Source organism: Erythranthe guttata, chromosome 7 (assembly GCF_056151865.1).
Source record: "Erythranthe guttata isolate IM_541 chromosome 7, IM_541, whole genome shotgun sequence".
Classification (NCBI taxonomy): Eukaryota; Viridiplantae; Streptophyta; class Magnoliopsida; order Lamiales; family Phrymaceae; genus Erythranthe; species Erythranthe guttata.
The window spans coordinates 727203-749276 of NC_142539.1; the positions used below are offsets into that span (position 1 = coordinate 727203).

Consider the following 22074-nt stretch of genomic DNA (forward strand, 5'->3'; position numbering starts at 1 on the left):
CACACACTCATGTGTGTACGTTTGGTGGATGATTATTTATATAGATCTATGATTTAAAATTACAGAACATACTACACCAAGTGTAGCATCTTATAGATTATATACGAGTATGCGTGTCATTGTGTGTATACATAATATGGACACATTTGTTCTTTGTCATGGAATTGTTCGTTTATTCGCATCTCATAATATATGTTCTCACGAATTTCTTTTACCGGTTCTTACGTAGTTGTATTATCGGGTTTGATTCGAGTCGACATTTTCCGGGTCTTGATTCTTAGAATTTGGAGCCGGATACGATTAAAGATGTCGCAAAACTATACTCGTTTTGAAACATTGAATAAAATACCTTAAAATTATATATAAATATATAGTAAAATATAAATAGACATTATTCATAAAAAAAAAATGGAATTTAAATGATATTGTGGAAAGATGAGGAATTTGATGGGTGAGAATTGAGAACTTCAAAGCATAAATATGACAGTAGGGATGAGGACACTAGTAAACCCAGGGGTGGACCAAGTTTTTCTAGAATCTATACTCTTTTCTCTTACAACCAGTGCACCAGATACAGTACACTCTCAGTCTCAGAAATAGTGGGGTGGGGGTGGGGGTGGGGGTGGGGGTGGTGGGGTGGGGGGTGCTAGTGGGTAGTACATTCTTGAACTCATATATACTCAGTTTCTTGGACAACTCCACCCCCACCCCCACCAATCTTCTCTTGGAAAAGGACATTTTGTACTATGTTTTGCCCCCCCCCCCCCCCCCCCCCCCCCCCCCCTCTCTCACACACACACACACACACACACAGAGAAAACAAGAAATGCAATGCCATCAAGAATAGAGGTAGAGTAGAGATGATAATCAAATGCAGATGATCATAAATTGAACTGAACTCACATATTAATCATGAACTTATAATGCAGATGATGGAATTTTTTTAAATTTTCTAATTTTGCATTTTCCAGTTGAGGTTTGTTTATGGCCAACAATCAAAACAGATTGCGCAGCCCTAAAAATCGATAGGGAATCATGAACCTCGTTCGTGTGTAGAAGAATAGCAAGTTAAAGTTCACCCAAATATACAAGCACAACAAAAGTCTTCAAAGCAGATAAAGTTTTATGTTTTTAGTAATACATACAAAATGCAAGCGGTGGATAAAGATATTGTCACCTTTCTTATCTTGTTCGTCATTCGTCGTTTCTCTCAGCCGGATTTGAACAAGAGCACTGCTTTGGAATCCAAATAGAAGTAGACAAAGTGGTTTGTCTCATGAGTTACATATGAACCTAATCGGACAAGTGGGAGAAAAACAAATTAGAACACGCACATAAATATAAAATATCTAACTAAGCCAAAAGCACTTTTTTCCCGTTTATAGATAAACTTAACGAAAACCCAACAAAAAATAACAAATAATTGTTCTGGATAATCCATAATTGGGAAAAAAAAGAACAGCTGTAGTGATGTTAGACATGTTTGTGGGTGATGACAATACATCTCGTAAAATTTTCGTCACCTGTAATCAATTACCAGCTTCTGTAATTTGTGCCTAATACAGAATCAATTTGGTAACATGCTTAAGTATACTACATTAGCTAGTTCTCTCTGATCTCAGTTTCTTCGGTTAAAGAAAACGAGAAGAAATGAGATGAAATATGTCAAGTTACTGAGACGTTCTGGTGAAGAACTCTTGTTTGATAGAGTTAGAGTCGATTTCGATAAGCTTTTTCAGGGGAAATATAATCAGAAACCGAGAATTTCTATGAAAGTATTATGAGGTCATTGTAAATAGCATTGTATAATATATTCCGACAAATAGCATATCATTTTTCTACTCCATCCGTAGAGAATTATAACAAAACTCAGGTTATTCGAAGGTAGTTTTATTCATATTGAATGAAGGAAAATACTAGAAGATGTCATCAAGTTGCTTAGAACTTCAGTGTAACAAACCACACAAGATAGAACTGTAAGTTCTAAAGAAACTATTATATAATAATAATGAATTTCTAATAGATAAAATATGATATAATGACTACACAAAGATGACATGGACTGTTCATATGTTAAAAGTTATAACATCAATGACGAAAAGGAAAAACAAGATGGACAAAGTTCATATTATAAACGGCAAGAATGCTATTTCTGTAGGAAATTTCAGTGGGAGTGACCCTATGAAGCATCCTAAATAGTTGAATTCACGCGTTATCTATGTTAATTTTTAAAATAACCAATGAAATACATCATGAAATTTCAATATCTTCGGCACTTTATTCTTTCATTTACCGTTTCGACAAAACCTCAAACCATGTTAATCTACATTGCCCGGTAGTTTCCATTTCGACCCTGCTTCCCCAATTCAAACACGATACCATACTTAAACAAAACAAATTTTACATATCTGATCCTTCAATACGAACAAAAATCTTTGACACCTAATACCAGACACAAACAACTAACCGATACCACATTTTCTTCTACAAAGTAACAACACTTGATTCAATCTATTTTCCATTATAAATATGTGATCTCATAATACTCGCATCAAACTTCTTCCTCTGTCTAATCAAAGTAGAGTGTAACAACTAACAACATTCGGTGACTTAATTAGCATTTCTCAATGCTGTCTCCATATGCACAAACAACCTAACAGTAACACTGAATCTGCCATCGGAAAATCCGTCAATTCACAGATCGAACTCATATATCACTCAGTAGTTCACACTCAACAACAAGACAAGCTCTAAGTAACATCTATTCAAAACATACGAGCACTTAATCATAATCGGTACTGAAACGAACCTTTTGATAATTTAATAAACGTCATATTAGAGTTCCAAAACAAAAGCAGCAACCAAACATTACTCCATTGACAAAACATTCATGAATGACTATTATTATGTTCAATTGAGAAAGAAAAAATGAGAAGAAAAATCGATTACCAAAATTCTTGCCAACGATGCAATGCCAAGTAGGGCCGTACTTTTGGTCGAACATCTTCTTTATGTGCTCCGCCACATCCTTCTCTACATTATTCTTCTCAAACGCCTACGGAAAACCACAAAAAATTGTAAGGAAAATGAAAAAAAAAAATTGAAAATTAAAAATTGAGAGAGAGAGAGAGATTACAGCAACGGCTATTTCGATCGCCTCTTTCTGCACGTCCTCCTTCATGTCTGCGCTCTTGATGATGACTTTCTTGCCAGGACTCGATCCGGAGGAGGATTTCCTATCGTCGGAGGAGGATATGAGCGGCAGCGCCACCGCAGAACCACCGCCGTTCCTCTTCGAATCTGCACTCATTTCTGAATCTCCTTTTCTCCAATAAAGTGATATTCGCTCAAAATGAAAGTTTCAGCTAGAGAGAGAAAATAAATCTTCAGCTAGAGAGAGAGAGGAGTGTGTGTGTGTGTGTGGTGTCTGATATGTAAAGCTGGGTTTTCTAATTTGGCTGACGACTGACGGAGGGGTTTTTGGAATTTCTCTGCTTTTCACTGTGTGATGACTGTGTGACTAGGGATTTTGGAATTTCTTTTTTTTTTCTTTTTTTTTTTTACATTTTCTATATTATAATAACTGTTTTTTTTTACCATTTGACCCTTTCTTGACCTTATTTGTCTGGTCAAACAGTCAAACCATGGTGAAGCTTTTTCCCACGAAAGCAATAAAACTATATATATAATGCAAACCAAATATGAATCTACATATATTTCTCCTAATTTAATTTTTTAAATAGGGAAAATTGCACTTTGCCCCCTAAAAATGGCGTTTTGCACTTTCCCTCTTCAAAATGTAAAAACGAGACTGTCCCCCTTCGAAATATACAACTCGGTGCACTTTGCCCCAAATGTGTATTTCCGGTCTAATTCTCGCCGGGTTTGAGTAAATTGGAAGGGTGATTTCGTCCTTTAAGGCTATAAATGTCATTTGGCCATTTACCACCCCATGTTACCATAATTTTGAAGAACATATAACAAATTTTGTCGAATTTGGAAGAGAAATTCGTCTAGTTTGCACGAGAATTTCGTCTATTTGAGAACCTTAAGTAAAAGGTTCAAGAGGATTTTGAAAGCGGAAAAAGTACACCGAGCTATAAATTTCGATGGGGGACAATCTTATTTTTTTTTATAATTTAGGGGGGAAAGTGCAAAAAAGGTACTTTTTTAGGAGGTGAAGTGCAGTTTGCCTTTTTAAATATTTTTTTTTCTAGCTATATTCATGCTTCTTCATCTGATGAGTCCTGCACAACTAAACTCGTTTTCGCTCTTTTAACTCGAACGAGAGAATCTTCGTCTTCATCTTCATCCTCACTATTCTCCTCTTCAGCCACCGGTCCACTCTGTTCAGGCAACTGACAGCTGTCGGTTTCTCCCTCTTCACCGCCACTCTCTTCAGCCGATCCATTTTCATTTTCTTGATTCACCGGCTCGACAATTTTGAAGTCACGAGACGTGCTTCGTTTCGCATGCCGCAACAAATTGACCTTCGTGACCTTGCTGAGCTGGATCAGATACTTTTCGTAGTCTTCTATCTGGAAAATCAAGTCCGGTATGTATTTGTTTTCCCTCTTGATTTTATTTACTATCCCTTTCGTTTTGTTGCTCTCTTGTTGATTCTACAAAGCAGCAACAGAAAAAACCGATCATAAATTCGATAACATAATTCAATTAATACATTTCACAAAAACGCAACGTCCCGTAATAAATAAATAATAATATACCTTCTGCATTTGAGCCATGAAATTATAAATAGGTGCTGTCAATTTCCTGCACGTTATTTCCACTAGCCTCTCGTAGTTCAAGCTCGGCAAAACTTGCTTGCACCCCTTTAGAGCAATTCTCAGCTTCGATAATTTCGATAGATTCTTGTAAAACTTCGCCGACAATCTCAGCAAATGCTCTGCTTGTGTTTCTGCATATCGTTTTACAATGTTAGAATACGGCATAAAATATTTATTTTTTTCAGACAAGAAAATTACCCTTTAAATTCATCGCAACAAAATGCGACAGGACTTCGACAACAGCTTCTGCTCTCGAATATAGAATCTCTTCAACTGCTAACTCTGTAGCCGTTTCGCCACTCCGATTAAAAGAAGCACCTTTCTGAGTAGCTACGTAGTGTGTCTTCAGCCTTGTCATAATCGAGTCAAAATCAAGAATAATTGACTCGACCGACTGCAATATAGTTGATGCTATTGCAGCGCATGTTGATTTGTTTATAACGGGGAATTTTTCGGACATATCTAAAGGCTCAGTGGGACCGGTGGGACCCTCCGATCCAACGACTGTTAGAAGTTCTGCAGACATATTTTCGGCAATAATAAAGTCTGAAGGAGGCGAGGTTAAGTTAACCGTAGTAAAGACCAAACATTTCGCAACCTTTGAGTTTGTTATATGACTGGTTTTGATGATTTTCATCGTCCATGATCCAAGAATATTCCTCCTTTCTTCGGGCAACGTGTTGCCAATCATCAGTACTATGTCGCAGAGAATCTGAGAAAGACATGTTATATAGTTCAATTTCAAAGGCATTTTTCCAATTTAATATATATGTAATATGAGATACAAAGCACAATTATGCTGACCTCAGCTTCACGGAAGAAAGAAAAATCGAGAAACTCGTTCAGTAGTGGCTCTATACTCTTCTTGATGAATAATTCTTTGCTTTTCGTGCTTTGTTCATCAATGCCTTCGGCTAATTCACACTCTTCATCACCCACAGCAGCAGTTGAAGCATCGTCGACTCGATTGGCCGACACCAAATCGTCAATCAAACCAGAGTAATTTGAGGAATGCAAGCTTATCTCGATTACTCTTTTCAAACAAAGCAACGCCAAATGAATATATTCCAGCCTATCTTCGAAATCTTTCCTTCCTTTTGGTTCTTTCTTACTACTATCTCTCTCGGATTTCGGCACAGCCTTGAGAGACAAAATTATATTCATTACTGACGGCCCGATAAGCTTAATTTCACCATAGATCATTTTTTTCAGCGGATCGTCTTTTCCGACGAAAGAGAAAAATTTCAGTTGACGAAGGCACATATGTAGAACGCAAGATAAAGTTTTGAAATTGATAGCTTGTGCTTTGCCAGAGGAAAGTTGGCTATTTTTCTTCGAAGAATCGAGTTCCCATAACTCTAGTGCTAATTGCAAGAGCCGATGGATGGTCAAAGTTGACAATAGAGGAGTTCGTTCCCTACTCGATTTGGTAGTGCCTAAAGCAAGTTTGTTATTATGAGAAGAATCGCTAGCACTAGGCCGTATTATTGATTTTCTATTTCCACTGCACTGTCTAGAATTGGATGTATATTTCTCCACAGAATCGTGAATCTCGACAAACTGAGAAAGCTCCTTCTCCAGTTCCGATTTCTGTGCATCAGCAGCTTTCGCCAGCTCAGCGACAATGTTGTTCATTACAACCTCAATAATCCCCAATATTAGTGTAGCAGAACACCTCCGTTTTTCTTCTTGTATCGGTGTAGAGCATGAATCTTGATTTTTGCCCAGCAGACCTAACTAACATGCCATTGAAACGAACATAAGGAACAACTACTGTTAGAAGTCACAAATCAGCCACAAACAAATGAAAAATAATCGAAACGAACGCTCTTACGGACAGTGGAACCATATAAACCCCGAAGAAAATATAAGTTATTACAATTGAAAAGAATACCTTCCAAATTCCCATTTCTCAGAAACTTCCGGATCTTTGTGACAGCATTTGAGAACGACTCTCCCGACAGAGATTTTCCAGCCTAATTTTGTGCCAATATTTCGTCAGTGAAAACCACATATTTCAAGTCGATTACAAGAAAGAGACCTAGTAGTTTCATACTAACTGTAACGAAATTCAATCACCTCGTTGTCCTGAGTGATGGAGAAGCCAAAACAAGGTTGCGACTCTGAAGTCTGATCGGACCTAATTTGCGGTTGGAGGAGAAGAATCCAAGATACAGAAAAGAGAAGGCAGTCGAGCGGCTCTTCAATACCAAATTTTCCGTTTTCTTGTTTCAGACATTGATCGATACCTAACTGAACCTCTGCATCCTAAGAAGAAGAAAAAAAATACTGTCAAAATCATGGGTACATGCAAAACTGGTCTCGACTAAGTTCTTGTACAGAATTACCTCTCTGTAAAATCGCTGGAAGTGGAACAAGAGAAAATCAAATATGGTGCCGGCAGTTAGGGGGTCCACCAGAACAAGCTTCACTAAACCATTGTACAAACTCTCTCGGACATTTGCCTGAAAAAAAACAAAATTGTTAAATGAAATGGAGCGCGCATCTCGACAAATACGTTTCTGTTCGTATAAAATTTCGAATCTAGTAAAAAATACGAGTTGTGAAAGGCAATAAACATTGAAACGAACCTGCTGATAAAGGCATCTTTGAAGCACACCACTAAGTTCTTGGAAAAGGTCCGCCTTAGTCGGTTGAGGTACTTCAGCTTGTTGGCTGCAACTCGCCTGACTGCTTGATTCTTGAAACGAAAAAAGCCCGTCTGCTTTTGATTGTTTTTCAGCTAAAATGAGGTCCAAAATGGCGTTTAATGCAGCAAGACGAACTGTGTTTTCTCGTCTAAACATAGCCTTTCGTAAAACCAAGATGACGTAATCCTTCGTAGTCGAAAAGTTACATAGGGAGGTTTAAGTTAGTTACTCTGATATTGGTAAAAATATTATTTGATCAAGAAAACATATATAAACTCCACTAGTTCGGATGTATAATAATATCCGTAATGCAAATTGAGTACCTTAAGATCACGACTGAACTTGACGAGAGGGAGTAGAACAGTAACAAGGCGATAAGAAATCTTATCGTCCATAAATGCGAAATAATCCAGCATTTCTTTCAAGTGCGACACGTGTTCCAACATCGGATGCGGATGAACCTGGACGAGATACTCAAGCAATCTGGAGACAACGTATGAAACGAAATAAGCTCAACTTTTTTTTTGCACCACAAACAAAAGAAATGAAAATAATCTAATAGTACCACCTTAGTATGGGGAAGCAACGTTCAGGCTTCAGAGAAAGAACGTGTAATTTTGATTGCTCGATTATCTGAAAAGACAAATTAGCTCAGTAACATGTAATTTTGAACATCATATTCATGCAGGCATACTATATTGGATTACTGACCTCGTTTCTTGACATGTCGTGTACTTCAAACAAGCATTTTAGCACCTGAGCACCGAGCTCCTCGGTACCCATTAGCCCGTCCGATTTCGAGATTTCTTTTTGTGTTCCCTCTTCTACCCCTTCAAGTAATCCAAATCCAAATTGTACTATACTGGGTAAAATATGTTCTCTGCCATAATGGCTTGCATTCACCTGCGAGAACGGAACAAAAAACATATAAAAAACAACAACAAACGTAGCTACGGTTAATCATTTATCCGTACTTCTAGGAATCCCCATACGAAAAATTTCAAGTAATTGTATAAAATCATGAAATGGCCCATGCTTTTGTGCCACCAAGAAATTGAGAAGGGAAACGAAAAACGTAAGAAATTCTCGAGCAACTGAATACTTATGACACGGAAACTATGCATAATATAATTGATCTAGTCCTCTCCACATTCACATAGTTCATCATTTTTAGCGTTGTTCATAAATCCAGCTGCATACAAAACGAAAACGAAAAAAATCTGATCGTGGAAGAGTGTAAAATGACAAATAGCTCACAGCTTTAAGAATCGCCTTTTCTATTGCTCGAGCTTTCTCCACATATTCCTCCTTCAGTTCATCCGGTAGCCATCTACACACTCTGACAAGAAAATGAATCACAACGATGAAAACCATTAACACAAATACAACGATCACCAAAGTACAGTAGCGAAAACGAACTACTTACTTTGCAAACTTATAATCTTTATAAGCATTAAGCAGCGCCGTTTTCAGAACAGCGACCGCACTCTCGTTGAATCTCCTGATTCTAGCAATCGACAACAGAATCAAAACAGTAAAATGATTAAACGCCCTCGAATCCAATCGAACCAGACCCAAAACCTCCTGCCCCAACGACGTGTCCTGCTTCACCGCAAAATTCACATGAAGCAAAACCGTACCCTCCACTTGCTTCATTATCGAACCCCCCTTTTTCGTACCCCCGAAATACAACACAACGCCTTCAATCACTTGTCGTTTTCCGAACCCTTTTGTTGCCAGTACCAACAACTGATAAACCAGCCCCGGCAAATCCTGTATTTCGACGTCGTCCCTCATTTTCGCAAAAATCTTTTCCAGGAACTCACTCTTTCTCACTTTATCGATACAGGACGAAAAATCCCGGACAATTTGCACCATTTTGATCAGCAAGACCTTGCTCCAGTCGCAATTAAGGAGAGAGTCGATAACCGAGCTTATGTATTCGACGGGCTTATCGATTTCGTTCGATATTCTGACCAATTCGACGCACTTTGGGAGGAGAATCAAGAGATGGGCATCTTCCAAATCGTTGATTTGGGGGAGGTACGATGTGATTGAGTCGATGAGTTTGGGTAACTCGCTGGTTTCGACTGAGTCGATGTAGCCCACGAGTTGCTGGAGCGTGGAGAAAGAGTTGCGGTCGTGTGGGATCTTGTGGGAGGTGAAGAGGGAGAGGTATGAGTGGAGCAGGGGCGGAAGGAGGGACGATAGGGCGGAGGAGGGGTGGCGGGAGATGAGGGAAAGGAGGGAGGAGACGTAGTCGGAGACGGATGAGGAGGAGCTGGGTGTGGCCGCGGTGGCGCGTGAGTGGAGGAAGGAGAGAAGGGTTGGGTGTGAGGATTCGGAGAGGAGGAAGGGTGGGAGCTGGGAGGATGTGTGGCCGTGGTGTTGGGCGAGAGAAATGATTTCGGTGTCCGTTAACGGCGGCGGTTGTGGTGGACGGTGGAGGGCGGTGGTGGAGTTTCGCGGCAGCTTGACGGCGGGGCGCATGGTGGTGGTGGTGGGTGTCGAAGGTTCGGTGGTAATGGTTTTGGCGGGAAATAATTTCGTGGAAAGTGTGAATATCAAAAATATTTTAAGGGCCGGCCACCCCTTAATTATGGTCAAATTACAAAAACCACCATTCTATTTGTATAATTACAGTCACTCCCAACCATGTATTATCTTACGAAAAATACCCCTCCAGAGGTAAATTTAAAGATGTTAAATCCGTAAAATCGAACCGAAATTTAGGTACGCCAACATTTCATACCGTTTACCGAACTAAATATACGATTTGGTTCGATAAATAACCGAATTACATAAATTTTATGTAAAAATATTTAAAAATAGAGGGTGGTTGTAATTACCCAATAAGAAGGATTTTTTCCGTAATTTAGCCATATCTCATGAGGTGGCCGATTTTGCCCGATATTTGAATTAACAACAAGTGAAAAAAAAATAATTGCAAAAAAAATATCTATATTTATTTACATAAATTATATTTAAAATACATCTTAGTGGTATGAATATTTGATAATATTTAGTATTATGACCTATATAGCACGGAAACTTCGACTCCGAAACTCGATGACACCTGTCGGACTCCTTATGGATTATTTTGCAATTTATAAAAAGTTAGAAACATTTTTATAGCCAATTTTTAATTCCTTTTTATTGTTTATCGAATTATTTACATGATTTAATGATCAACCGTAAATTGATAGTTGATATTAAAATTCATTTTGCATATGTTTGTATAAAAAATTATACATAAATAAAAACTTATATATGTTTATATAGAACATTTAAAAATATACCCTATACTTTTAATATTTATACGTTTCTCTCAAGTTCCGTCTCTTTTATTATTTCCTCGTATCGCCGTTTCCATTTTCGTACTACATAGATTATAACTATCCAAATTCTTATAATAATTTTCGAAATTAGAACATATAAAAAATTAGAATTTTCGATTATATATTAGAAACTGACAAACCAAAAAAACTGGAATATTGCAAAATTAGGAATTTGTTTTAAGGGTAAATTACAATCGCCCCCTGAGGTATGGTCAAATTACAAAAATAAAATAAAAAAATTGCATGTTTGGATAATTACATCTGCACCTCAACTGTAAATCTTCTTACACATCTACCCTTATGGTGTCAATTTCAACATAATCATCTAGATTCCGTGAAATGTTATCTAGTTGTACTCGTTTTGAGCAAAAATATAGTTTTTGATGCACCACACATCTGATAGATACAAGGCAAAAAACACATCTTATAATCATCTTGCTTCACAATGTGGAGCTCGAATGAAATAAAATAGGTACAATATTGAGAATATTTCATGTAACATATAAGATTCCACTAAATTTGAAACTGCAGTGATGAACATGTAACAATATTTATACTTGAGAAAATTGTTGTAATTACCCAAATATAAGGGGTTGTTTCGTAATTTAACGGTAGTAGTTATAATTAACCCTGGTTTTAATCGAGGTTCTAATTTTCATCCATATTATTGTCTTCCATACTTACATTAGTTAGCTTGGCGCTCTTACAACTATAGCTTCCGCTCTCCTTTCACACCCAAAACACACACAAACACACACACACGGAGCATTTTTCTCCTCCAATGGCAGAACCACACAGCGCTAAATCAGATAATCCTAGAAAAAGTGCGAATCGTCGGCAAAGTAAGGGGTTTAACCGACGAAGAATCGGAAACCCTAAGGCACGATTCAAACCCGTGGATTTCAGTTCAAACGGCACCTGGAAAAGGCTCTTCAGAGATATCTACGGTCTTTCTCGACAGGTTATTTCGTTTTAATGTTATATTTTGTTTATTGTCTGGTTTCTGAAATTTATACGCATTTCAACGATTGATGAAAAATTAGCTGCAGTTTTGTATTCATTTTGAGATTACTTGTGGAAATTTTGATTTATATCAGCTTCTTAGATAGTGGATTATCGGACTAGATTGTAAGTAATTTAGGGTTTTTTAAGATGGTTTTTCAGTGCCTTGAGTTTGATGAAGTGTTAGCTGATGAATATGTATGAATATGGTCTACGAATACACTGGTGAATAAATACTGCTATAAATAATACCTGGTAATTCAGTGAAATTGAAAGATTCAGCAATTTGAGTGCTATGTATCAGCTTCTCTGTTTTACAGCGTGAATCGTATCTGATCTTTTACATTTCTTTTGGATTTGTGTGTTAGTCGAAGGGATGGGTATGAGCTGGACTATTGCTATCAACAACACGAAGAAATTAATCAGATATATTCAAGAGAGATAAAACCCCTGATTTTAGAGATTTTTGATGGCCTGAGTATATCAGTGATCGCTCTAGGAGCGCGAGGAAGTGGCAAAACTTACTCCATACAGGTTTTTTTCGTTTCTCTGTCTCTGTAGAAAAACGCATATTCTTCGTTAATGATGAAGTATATTTATAATGAAGGGGTGTCGAGAGAAACCAGGTCTAGCTGTGATTGCAATGTCGGAAATCCTTTCCAAAGCAAAGGAATTAGGCAAGTCAGTTTCTATCTCCCTCTATGAACTGACACAAGAGCATTTGAAAGATCTTTTAAACCCCGACAATCATGCCATTCAAATACTAGAAGATGCTCAAGGCAAAGTCAACCTTAAAGGACTTTCTCAGGCAAGAAATATGTCTGAACTTGCTAAAGTTTCCGAACCTTTGTTCTTGTTTCAAACCTGTTTCGGTTCTTTAATATGTTTTGCAGGTCCCCGTGAGCAGTATTACAGAATTTTATAATATATACTTCGGTCAAACGAGTTCTAGGTGTACTCAATTGAAACCAACGGATTTGCCACACAGCAAGGGCTTGATAGTGCACCTACCATCTGAAGACGACAAACTTAAATCAAAGTCGGGAAACAAGATTAATTTCGTTGATTTAGCAGGTGTCTGATTAATTCCTGAATCTTCATTTACATTTGAATATTATATTCATTTGTTCAATCATTTATCTAATTATGTATTCCACATCTTATCAGCTTACGAGGATCCTAGAAACAGTTGCGGTAGTTTTGAGAACAACAATTTGTTGTATGCATTACTGGATGTTGTTAGGGCTATTAACTCAAACGAGACTTGGGTACCATATCGGGGAAGTAAACTCACTCGAATCTTACAAGATCCGCCTGGTGGCAGAAGTCAAGTATTACTTCTCACTTGCTTGGTATGTGTTTGGAGCTCTACCTTAATTGTCTTTGTCTCAGTCATTTGATTATCCTAACCTTAAAGTCTTAACATTGTGTTGTTGTCTTTGTTATTCGCAGAATCCTTATTTTTGTCAGGACTCTCTGAGCCTTATGGGTTTAATTTATCGCTGTTCGTCTCAAGGCATCAAGAAAGTATTAACAGACTCTACTAACAGAAGTCAAAATCGGAAGATTATGTCTGCTTCCTTGAGTGGTAAAAAACAGGTTACACGTAGTCGGCTCCTTTCGACAAACAAGACTAGTTGCATCTTGGAAGGAAGGTAAAACCTACTTCCACGTCGAATTTAACTTGATGTCAATTGAGATTAAGTTGGAGTTGCTATTGACATATAACTACCTTTTTTCTTCTTCTTCTAAGGGAACTCTTTGTAGAAGCAAAATCAGTGAATGCTAAGCAAAATCAGGTCGAGACACATTTTGAAGCAGGTACAACAAACTATCACCAAACGTAATCGATAAAAATGCATTAAATACTTGTTGATAATGCATTGATTTGTGTATTATTTCTCTACGTAGATTCATCCTCATCGACAGTTAATATGCCAGAGGATATTCAACATTCCAGTGCAAGATTTGCGACTCCAACCAGCTGTTGCAGATCTGTGATCAAACAGTCTTTCGAACAAAAATATCTCGATTTTCTCAATTCTGCGAATAAGTAAGTCATTCCTATATTTATTTGAGGATATTTATCTGTGAAAATCTTATGGTTGGTCTAGTTCTCAAATTCTTATTATTTTTTTTTTCAATTATTTGCAGCGAAGAGTTGAGAAGCTTGAAGGTATATCAGTCACTTTTAATGTCTGAAATCATGCTTACATTTATCTTAATCACGTGTATTGAATTTATCTTCGTTGCTACATATCTGGTTGATACAGGGTATTGGGCCGAAACGGGCTCAACGAATTCTGGAATGTAGGAAAAAATCTCCCGAACCATTCAAGACCGTAAGGATTTATTTCTGAAACATTAATCGTATTCGTGTTTGTTTTTCAATATTAATGTAGTATTTTGCTCTACAGCTTGAAGATTTAAAGGGTATCGGAGTGTCGGTAAAACAGGTGCATTATGAAATTATATGGTTTCAAACTTTCATTTTTTTTTTCCTTATTAAAAATGTATTGTAACTTTTTCCGTTTGATTTTTTATTATGCAGGCCAAAGACTTGATGAAGGATTTTCTCGATTAGATCGAATCCTCGATGTATATATATATATGCCTGACTCCACTTGGTTCTAACTGAAGATTCCACAGAAAACATGAAATATCAGCGACTTATATCGGTAAGTGTTTGTTAATAATAGCCTAACTCGACAATTGTTAATGATGTGTACATGCAAAAAAATGAGTAAGAGAAGAAGGGTAGAATGGACTATTAGTACCTGAATGCTAAGTGCAGTGAATTGATCCTGCATCAAATTAGGGATTCGAATCTAGCTGAAAATCAAAATTAAATTACTCGAAATTAAATTCGAAATCGATACTTAAAGTCTTGATTTACTAACATAAAGCTTGAAAACGTATATTCATTTGATAAGTTGTAAAACTCGGCTCGAGCGTGATTGAAAAAAAAATAATAACATATGCGTATAAGGTTAATATAGTTAAGCTCGTTCGAGCTTGACTTGATTGCTTATCAACCCAAACGCTAATGTAACGTTTAAAAATCGAAAGGAATTAAAACAAACTGGAACAATCATGCACTTTGATTATATTCTACTTCTTATGTTAGTAATTTTTAGTTGGGCTAACTAAAATATTATGTAAATCAAGATCCAATTTGACATGTATATATATTCACAAGAATAATAAGACAAAATGTGGTCTGCAGATTCCCCATGTTCATGTGAGGCTAAGGTTGTTTAAGTGTTAAAATCAGTCCCTTGATTGGCTGATAATGACACACCATCAACCAATTTAATTAAATTAGCATCAAATAAATAAAGGATAAATTAAAACCACCTCCATGAATTAAAGTCTATTCACGAAAACCCTCTTATTTTTGAAAAATTACATACAACTCCTGTAAACGTAAGAAATATACAAATTGCAGGGATGTATGTAATTATGAAATAGTAAGGTTTTTTTTCGTAAATAGATCTTACGAGAAGATGCTTTGGTCATTTTTTTAGATTTTATTATTTCTTTGTGGTATACTTGTGGATATTGAAAATTCATTCATTTACAAGTAGTGGAGAGAATAGTGTCTTCTGATTATACACCATGAATTAAATTATTCTTTTGACAATTTGTAGTAATTGCCCTCTTGATTTTAAAAATGATTCCAAACACGGCCCACAGGACTTGCCCCTAAATAAGAACAATTAGGGTTTTGGTTGTCTTGTTCGTTTGTCAATTTCCTTTTTTTTATTACACAGACTAATCTGGTTTCCACGTGCTCCATCTCAGTCCCATTCCCCACTCAAACTTCAATTCTGATACATTTTTGCATTCATAGCATCTTTCACAACAGCTTTGACCTCACTCTCTCTCTCTCTCCTCTCTCATCTCTCCCTCTCTTGATTTTCTTGCACTGAATCAGTAGTCAAGAACAGTTCTGATGCTATACCCAAGAGGTAAAAACCGAAAACCCAGTTAACAAGATTGAATTTTTTTCATCTGGGTCGCAAGAATATTCAGTTTCAAGTTCAAAAAAAAAAAAAAATGGTGATGGAAGTGGTGCACGAAGATATGGGTGAAGGCAGCATGCAATGCACAAACCACCCATACAAAAACAGCACCCCACAAGGTGGGATCTGCGCTTTTTGCCTCCAAGAAAAGCTCGGCAAGCTTGTTTCCTCTTCATTCCCTCTACCAGTTTTCCCCTCTTCTTCCTCCTCTTCTTCCCCTTCATTTAGATCCGATTTCTCCACCGGCGCCGCCGTCAGCGGCGGCGCCGCCGCCTCCTCCCTTCAAGTCCGCCACCACCTTACTTCATCGAGATTGCCATTTGCCGTTCCCACACACAAGAAAAAGAAAAAGAAGGACGTGGGTGTGAATGTGGGGGCGAGGGCGGCGGCAATGGGCGGTGGTGGTGGTGGTGGTGCAGATTCCGCCGCCGTTGTTTTCAAGAGAAGCAAATCCACCGCAACCCCGAGAAGAGGTACGCGCTTATACGACGAAAACAGCTTCGATTTAAGTCCTCACAGAAGAGGGTTCTGGTCATTCCTCTACAACAATCCAAAGAGAATCGACAAACACCACACCAGTCGAGACTCCAACTTCACGCCTAGCACCGTGTCCAGCACGGTGGGATCATCTTCGATTCGATCCCGGGCGGCAGCAACCGCGGTGGTGGCGGTGACGGAGAAGAAAAGGGAAGAATTTATAGTTGTGGATGAGAACGAGAGTCCCGACGAAGCTGCATTCGACAGAAAGGTGTCGAGATCCAGATCCGTCGGCTGTGGCAGCAGAAGCTTCTCCGGCGACTTTTTCGAGAGAATCTCCACCGGATTCGGCGACTGTACTCTTCGCCGAGTCGAGTCTCAGAGAGAAGGAAAGCCGAAAATCGGTACTAATGGGCAGGATTGCATTAAGGAGAGAGTCAAATGTGGTGGGATTTTCAGCGGTTTTATGATCACTTCTTCCTCGTCTTCTTCTTCGTCTTCGTCTTATTTGGATAATAATAATAGTAGTAATAATAATGCAGCTAATTCATCATTAAGGCATCATAATCTTTCTCATGGGAGGAGCAAGAGTTGGGGGTGGGCACTTGCAAGCCCAATGAGAGCTTTCACTAAGAATTCCACCACCGGAAAACGGGAAACCGCCAAGAACGCCGCTCCTAATTTGGCAGCAATCCCGTCTTTGCTGGCGGTGAGTGGCTGAGGAAGAACGAAACCAAGAAAGATTCGCCGGTACTACTACTACTACTACTACTACTATACAGTTTCACATTCTTGGTTTTGTTTTACTCTGTTTCATCCCCATGTTTTTTTGTTTGCCCTTTTGTTATATTGATGTTAATTTATTTTATTTTTAGTTGATTTATATTGGACTATAGTAAAGCCAATCTATGTATATCAGTTTGATGTGGTTTGAGAAATAAATGGATCTATATGGTAAATTTTGTCATGATTATTTGAAATATGGATTGTCCCAACTAGCCGGGAAATTCTATGCTGCACCCGATTATTAACATCGGGTGATATGATTGTAAACCGTAGATCAACACATAATTACACACACACCCATGTGTATGTGTGCTTAGTCGGTTATTTAACCTCGTCTACGGTTAATAAATACCAAGTGTAGCATATGATTTCCCCACTAGACTATACAGAAGTTATGCTAAAAGTTAGTAATTGACATGATTCATTATTACTTTATGCATGGATTTTGGGATTATAGATGAAGTTGATTGTGTCTCTATCCAGGAGGCTATTTAGTTGATGTGCTGCCATTTTAGATTGCCAAATAAATAAATTGAAATTAAAGATTGAATCACATGTGACACTAGCTATAAGTTGAGCATGTGCAATATTGACCCCATTGGTTTTTTGTCTAATCATTGTGAAACATTACATATAAAAAGTTAGGGAAAATAATTTAAAAGAATCATTTCCTAAAGTTTTAGAGTCAAAATGTTGCACATGTTTGGCAGATAAAGACACATCTGAAATGTCTTAATCCCCCAAACACACACTCACACACATGCATGCACATAAAACACACACACACACACATTATCTGAGTTTGAAGAATAAATTCTTGTGTGAGTTGTGGTATATAAGGTGAACTATGGATATGATTTTTCTTGTAATTTTAATTTACTGTACTTAGTCTTATGCTCAATGGCGGAGCCAGGATTTCAATTTCCGGAAAGCTGGATGCATTAAAACATTTCTACAGGGGCCGTTAATGTTATTATACACAAAAATGTTACATATCTATATATATAAAATAATATGAATTGATAACTGTAGAGGGTCGACCCTATACTAGCTCCGCCACTTAATTACATGGAGGTTTCTTTCTTCAAGAAAACATGGTGATTTAATTATACTATTATAGTAGTGTCTGTATATATGACTATCAAACAAGATGTGACAGTTGTACACACACACACACACTAAACATATCATCCTAATATAATCACAAATATCTTGTAAGAAAGAAAAACATTTTTTTTCATAGTACACTTAGCCATGAAAAGACTGTTCTTTGCAATAAAAAAAATTAAATTAAATAAATAAAATAAATGAATGAGTGGAGCATAGATGATTATTACACAAGGGGTCCAAAAAGACATAGATTAGATATGATTCACATAAACTCCAAACATTGATGGATATTTTGATTTCTAAAGGCCTCAACTTAGGGAGATTTTTTAACGGTTTTTTTTTTCCAAACGCTATCCCCGTATAATCTTTAATTGCTAAAAAAACCCTGGTTTTAAAAAAATTAACAGGAACCCTCACGTGAAAAATAGTCACAAGTCAAAAAAAACCCTACCAACTTATCGTGTAATGCACGAGCGTATTACATTTTTATTTTTATTTTAAATATTTCTTTTGTAAGGGTAATTTGGTCGTTTCACATAAGTCAACAATAAGTTTCGAAATAAGGACCAATGACCAGTGTTGCTTTCAAAAACAGAGCATACGGCCTACGGGGCTTCTTGCTAATTTTTTTATTACATGGGATTTTTCAGCAATTGTGAATAACACAGGGGGTATGTGCTATTAGCTCATTTTTTGATATTCCATTACAAGGGCACCAAAATAAATATTAATATTACAACATGCATAGTGTAGTATTTCATTTATGTGAGTTGGTGGAGTAAAATTAATTGTAGTGTTTTGTTATTTTGGAAGAGCATTATTTGTATAACACCAGTACTTGTTTGTCTTGAGACACCAAAAATCACTGAATTTTTCCATGTGCTGTCAGATCTCACACCTCTCTTCAATTATTATTCCTTTTTCAAGCTGTTCCTTCTTTCTTCATTAATATAAAAATAAATATTAAAAAAAAAAAATATATATATATATATATATATATATATAAAATAAAATAAAATAGATTTTTTTTTTCTAACTCTCTTGATTTCAGTAGATTATTCAAGTTCTATGATGTCATGTTTAATATTACCCTTGTAATAAGTCAAAAGAATTCTTTTCTACACATGATACATTAAATCACCCCCCCTAGCTATATCTAAGCCAAGGTCGATCCTAGGGGGGGAAGCTATTTTAAGTTTTAAGCCACGCTCGAATTAGCAATTTCGAGTTTTATCGAGCTTTAAAAGTTGTGTCCCAGATCGATCGGTGTAACTAGCAATTTAGATGAACTCGACCGAGCTTTCATTGAAGCCGAACAAACATCAAACTCAAGTAGCAAGCTTGATTTTAGTTCGATTTTGTACCAAATTTCATAACATATCGAACGAAAACATATGGTCCAAATTTGGTACTTTATGTTAAGGGTAAATTCCACTTTTCCCCTTGTACTTTGGCTCGATATCATTTTACCCCATTCTACTATCAATTACATCGATTTGCCCCATTGTACTTTGGCTCGATATCATTTTATCTCATTCTACTCTCAATTGCATCAATTTGCCCCATGTACTTGAAAAATTGTCTCATGTGGCCTTCGCCGTTAGTTTTCACACATTTGACCTTAACACCGTTTGATCTAATTTTGAAAATTACAAATAAACCACCCCTCTCAATTTAAATAATTATTAAAAAAAAAAAAAATTAAAAAATAAATTGTAGCTGGCGTCGTGGACTATGTTTTCTTGTTGTCTTTAATTTTCTTATTATTATTTTTTTGTTTTTTTTTATATTTTTTTAATAATTATCTAAACTGGGAGGGGTGACTTTTAGTAATTATCATACTTTAGATCAAACGGTGTTAAGGTTAAATGTCTGAAAACTAACGGCGAGGGTCACATTGAGACAAATTTTCAAGTACGGGGGACAAATCGATGCAATTGAGAGTAGAAGGGGGTAAAGTGGTATCGAGCCAAAGTACAAGGGGGCAAATCGATGCAATTGAAAGTAGAAGGTCGTAAAGTGATATCGAGCCAAAGTACAAGGGGGCAAATCGATACAATTGAGAGTAGAAGGGGGTAAATCGAGCCAAAGTACAAGAGGAGAAAGTAGAATTTACTCTTATGTTATACATACGATACTCAAACAAACTTTGAAGCCGGGTTAATCTCAACCGTAAATCTCATTTAATAATCATTCATTAAACACACATACATATAAGTATGTGTATGATTATGTGTAGATGTATAGTTGAATTTATAAATAATCAGGTATAACATCAGTTACCCGTCTATAATAAGATGGTGTCACAAGTACAATCAAGAATTCAATGCTACAACACTTTTGATATATAAACTTGGATATTATATTACATAAATTACTGCCACACTTTTGCAAAATTAAAAAAACCCAACAAAAATTAAACATAAATTCATTCAAGTGAATAGTGTCACTTATTGATGGCATATATATAAACTATTTATTATATTAGAGACTAGAGAGAGAGAGAGAGAGAGAGAGGGGGGGGGGGGATTATCGTTATCCCATGCATGCATGCATGATGAGTGTGGCATATATATATTTTTATAATCAGTTGACGATGCTAGCATTGAACAAGAACCCACTAGGGATGAGGTTTCCGACGTTCAATAGTCCGGCGACGGTGTTTCCGATGAACTGAAGGTTAGAAACGAGGCCGCCCACCGACGGCAAAGCGGCGTTGCAAGATGCTAACGGCGTGTTAACGGCGAGTCTACAGCCTGACAGAACCGTGGAGAGGATAAAGTTGAGTGGGTCCAATAGTATAGAGAATACTCCAGATCCGTTTGTTGTGGCGGTGGATATCACACTTCCTCCACATCGCAGTTGCACTAATGCATCTGCAATTATATATATTAATTAATTATTAAACATTTTTTCAATTTATTATTTTTATTAATTTAATTTGTTTGTCTCACAAAATCACATGCATGCATATATAAACTTGAATATTTAATTTATGAAATAAATTAAATAATATATTACTCATAAAATATTATTCTTTTTATATAAAAATATATATATACATATAGGTCTAAATTAAAACCACCTCTGGCCTGGTCAAATTATGAAAAAACCATTTATATTTAGATAATTACTGTCATCCCTCAATTATAAATTTTTTTACACGTTCAGCCTTACAGTGTCAAATTTAGTGGAATCATTATATAGAATCATTGTATATATCAGATTGTGGTACATAAAAAACTGAATTTTTGCACAAACGAGTACAAACTAGAGAACATTCCATGGAATCTCGAAGATTATGTTGAATTTGACATCATAAGGGTAGACGTGTAAGAAGATTCATAGTTAGGGGTAGTTGTAAATTGTAATTATCTAAAAATGAAGGATTTTTTTGTAATTTGACAATAACACAGGGGTTGGTTGTAAGTTACACTACATATATATAATAGTTTTTTGTGACATATTTAAATGACGGTTTTAGCCTTGATTGGAAACTTACTAGGGAAAGCAGGGGTGGCAGTGCCGTTGACACCAATGTTGCCATTAGGGGTACAATAGACAATTCCTTGTATTCTCAATAAGCCGAAGAGAGGGCCAAGAATCCCCCCAAGCAGTTGTGCTTCAGCTAGTGGCATTATTGTAATTCCCACAACCAAGAAAAAAAAGCTAAACATAACAAGAGGTGATTTTAAGCCCATTTTAGCTTATAATAAATAATAAATTGTCTCTTGATTTTGGTTTGCAATATTTGCTTCATTTGGAGCCTATTTATAGATAAAATTTTCTAAAATAAAATTAATAATAATTCAAAAAAATGAGACAGTCAAATTCATTGGCGATCAATTTTTTTCTTCTTCACGCGTGCTCACACTTTCCACTCTTGATCGGTAATTTG

At 36.7% G+C, this 22074-nt stretch overlaps 5 protein-coding genes across 7 annotated transcripts; 2 read left to right on the top strand and 3 right to left on the bottom strand.

Annotated features, from left to right (window-relative positions):
• Positions 1-1031: 1031 nt before the first annotated feature.
• Positions 1032-3522, bottom strand: LOC105948802 (Dynein light chain type 1 family protein). The gene is made up of 3 exons (XM_012972034.2): positions 3137-3522; positions 2950-3055; positions 1032-1293 (listed from the first exon to the last, which is right to left on the bottom strand). Exons 1-3 carry the CDS (start codon positions 3308-3310, stop codon positions 1211-1213), a joined length of 363 nt encoding a protein of 120 aa, XP_012827488.2. The 5' UTR covers positions 3311-3522; the 3' UTR covers positions 1032-1210.
• A 582-nt stretch (positions 3523-4104) lies between these two features.
• LOC105948791 (fanconi anemia group I-like protein) lies at positions 4105-9992 on the bottom strand. The gene is made up of 13 exons (XM_088820514.1): positions 8865-9992; positions 8696-8777; positions 8150-8341; positions 8007-8071; positions 7762-7921; positions 7379-7624; positions 7136-7252; positions 6867-7055; positions 6682-6763; positions 5592-6520; positions 4986-5499; positions 4728-4918; positions 4105-4622 (listed from the first exon to the last, which is right to left on the bottom strand). The coding sequence occupies exons 1-13, from the start codon at positions 9926-9928 to the stop codon at positions 4224-4226; spliced, it is 4230 nt and encodes a 1409-aa protein (XP_088676640.1). The 5' UTR covers positions 9929-9992; the 3' UTR covers positions 4105-4223.
• Positions 9993-11442: 1450 nt separating this feature from the next.
• Positions 11443-14776, top strand: LOC105948781 (kinesin-like protein KIN-10C). Its single transcript, XM_088820519.1, has 12 exons — positions 11443-11737; positions 12147-12312; positions 12386-12586; positions 12672-12852; positions 12946-13130; positions 13231-13433; positions 13532-13599; positions 13690-13831; positions 13933-13954; positions 14052-14120; positions 14196-14234; positions 14330-14776. The coding sequence occupies exons 3-12, from the start codon at positions 12422-12424 to the stop codon at positions 14360-14362; spliced, it is 1107 nt and encodes a 368-aa protein (XP_088676645.1). The 5' UTR covers positions 11443-11737; positions 12147-12312; positions 12386-12421; the 3' UTR covers positions 14363-14776.
• A 740-nt stretch (positions 14777-15516) lies between these two features.
• LOC148768947 (vitellogenin-like protein) lies at positions 15517-17239 on the top strand. 3 transcript variants are annotated; one of them, XM_088820518.1, is made up of 3 exons: positions 15628-15749; positions 15814-16726; positions 16823-17239. In XM_088820518.1, the coding sequence occupies exons 2-3, from the start codon at positions 15838-15840 to the stop codon at positions 16999-17001; spliced, it is 1068 nt and encodes a 355-aa protein (XP_088676644.1). In that variant the 5' UTR covers positions 15628-15749; positions 15814-15837; the 3' UTR covers positions 17002-17239. The 3 variants fall into 3 exon arrangements, with proteins under 3 accessions (XP_088676643.1, XP_088676641.1, XP_088676644.1); XM_088820517.1 differs by having other exon boundaries at positions 15517-16726; XM_088820515.1 differs by having other exon boundaries at positions 15525-15749; positions 15814-17239.
• A 3225-nt stretch (positions 17240-20464) lies between these two features.
• Positions 20465-21922, bottom strand: LOC105962828 (phylloplanin). Its single transcript, XM_012987165.2, has 2 exons — positions 21679-21922; positions 20465-21052 (listed from the first exon to the last, which is right to left on the bottom strand). Exons 1-2 carry the CDS (start codon positions 21875-21877, stop codon positions 20763-20765), a joined length of 489 nt encoding a protein of 162 aa, XP_012842619.2. The 5' UTR covers positions 21878-21922; the 3' UTR covers positions 20465-20762.
• Between the last annotated feature and the right edge of the window lie 152 nt (positions 21923-22074).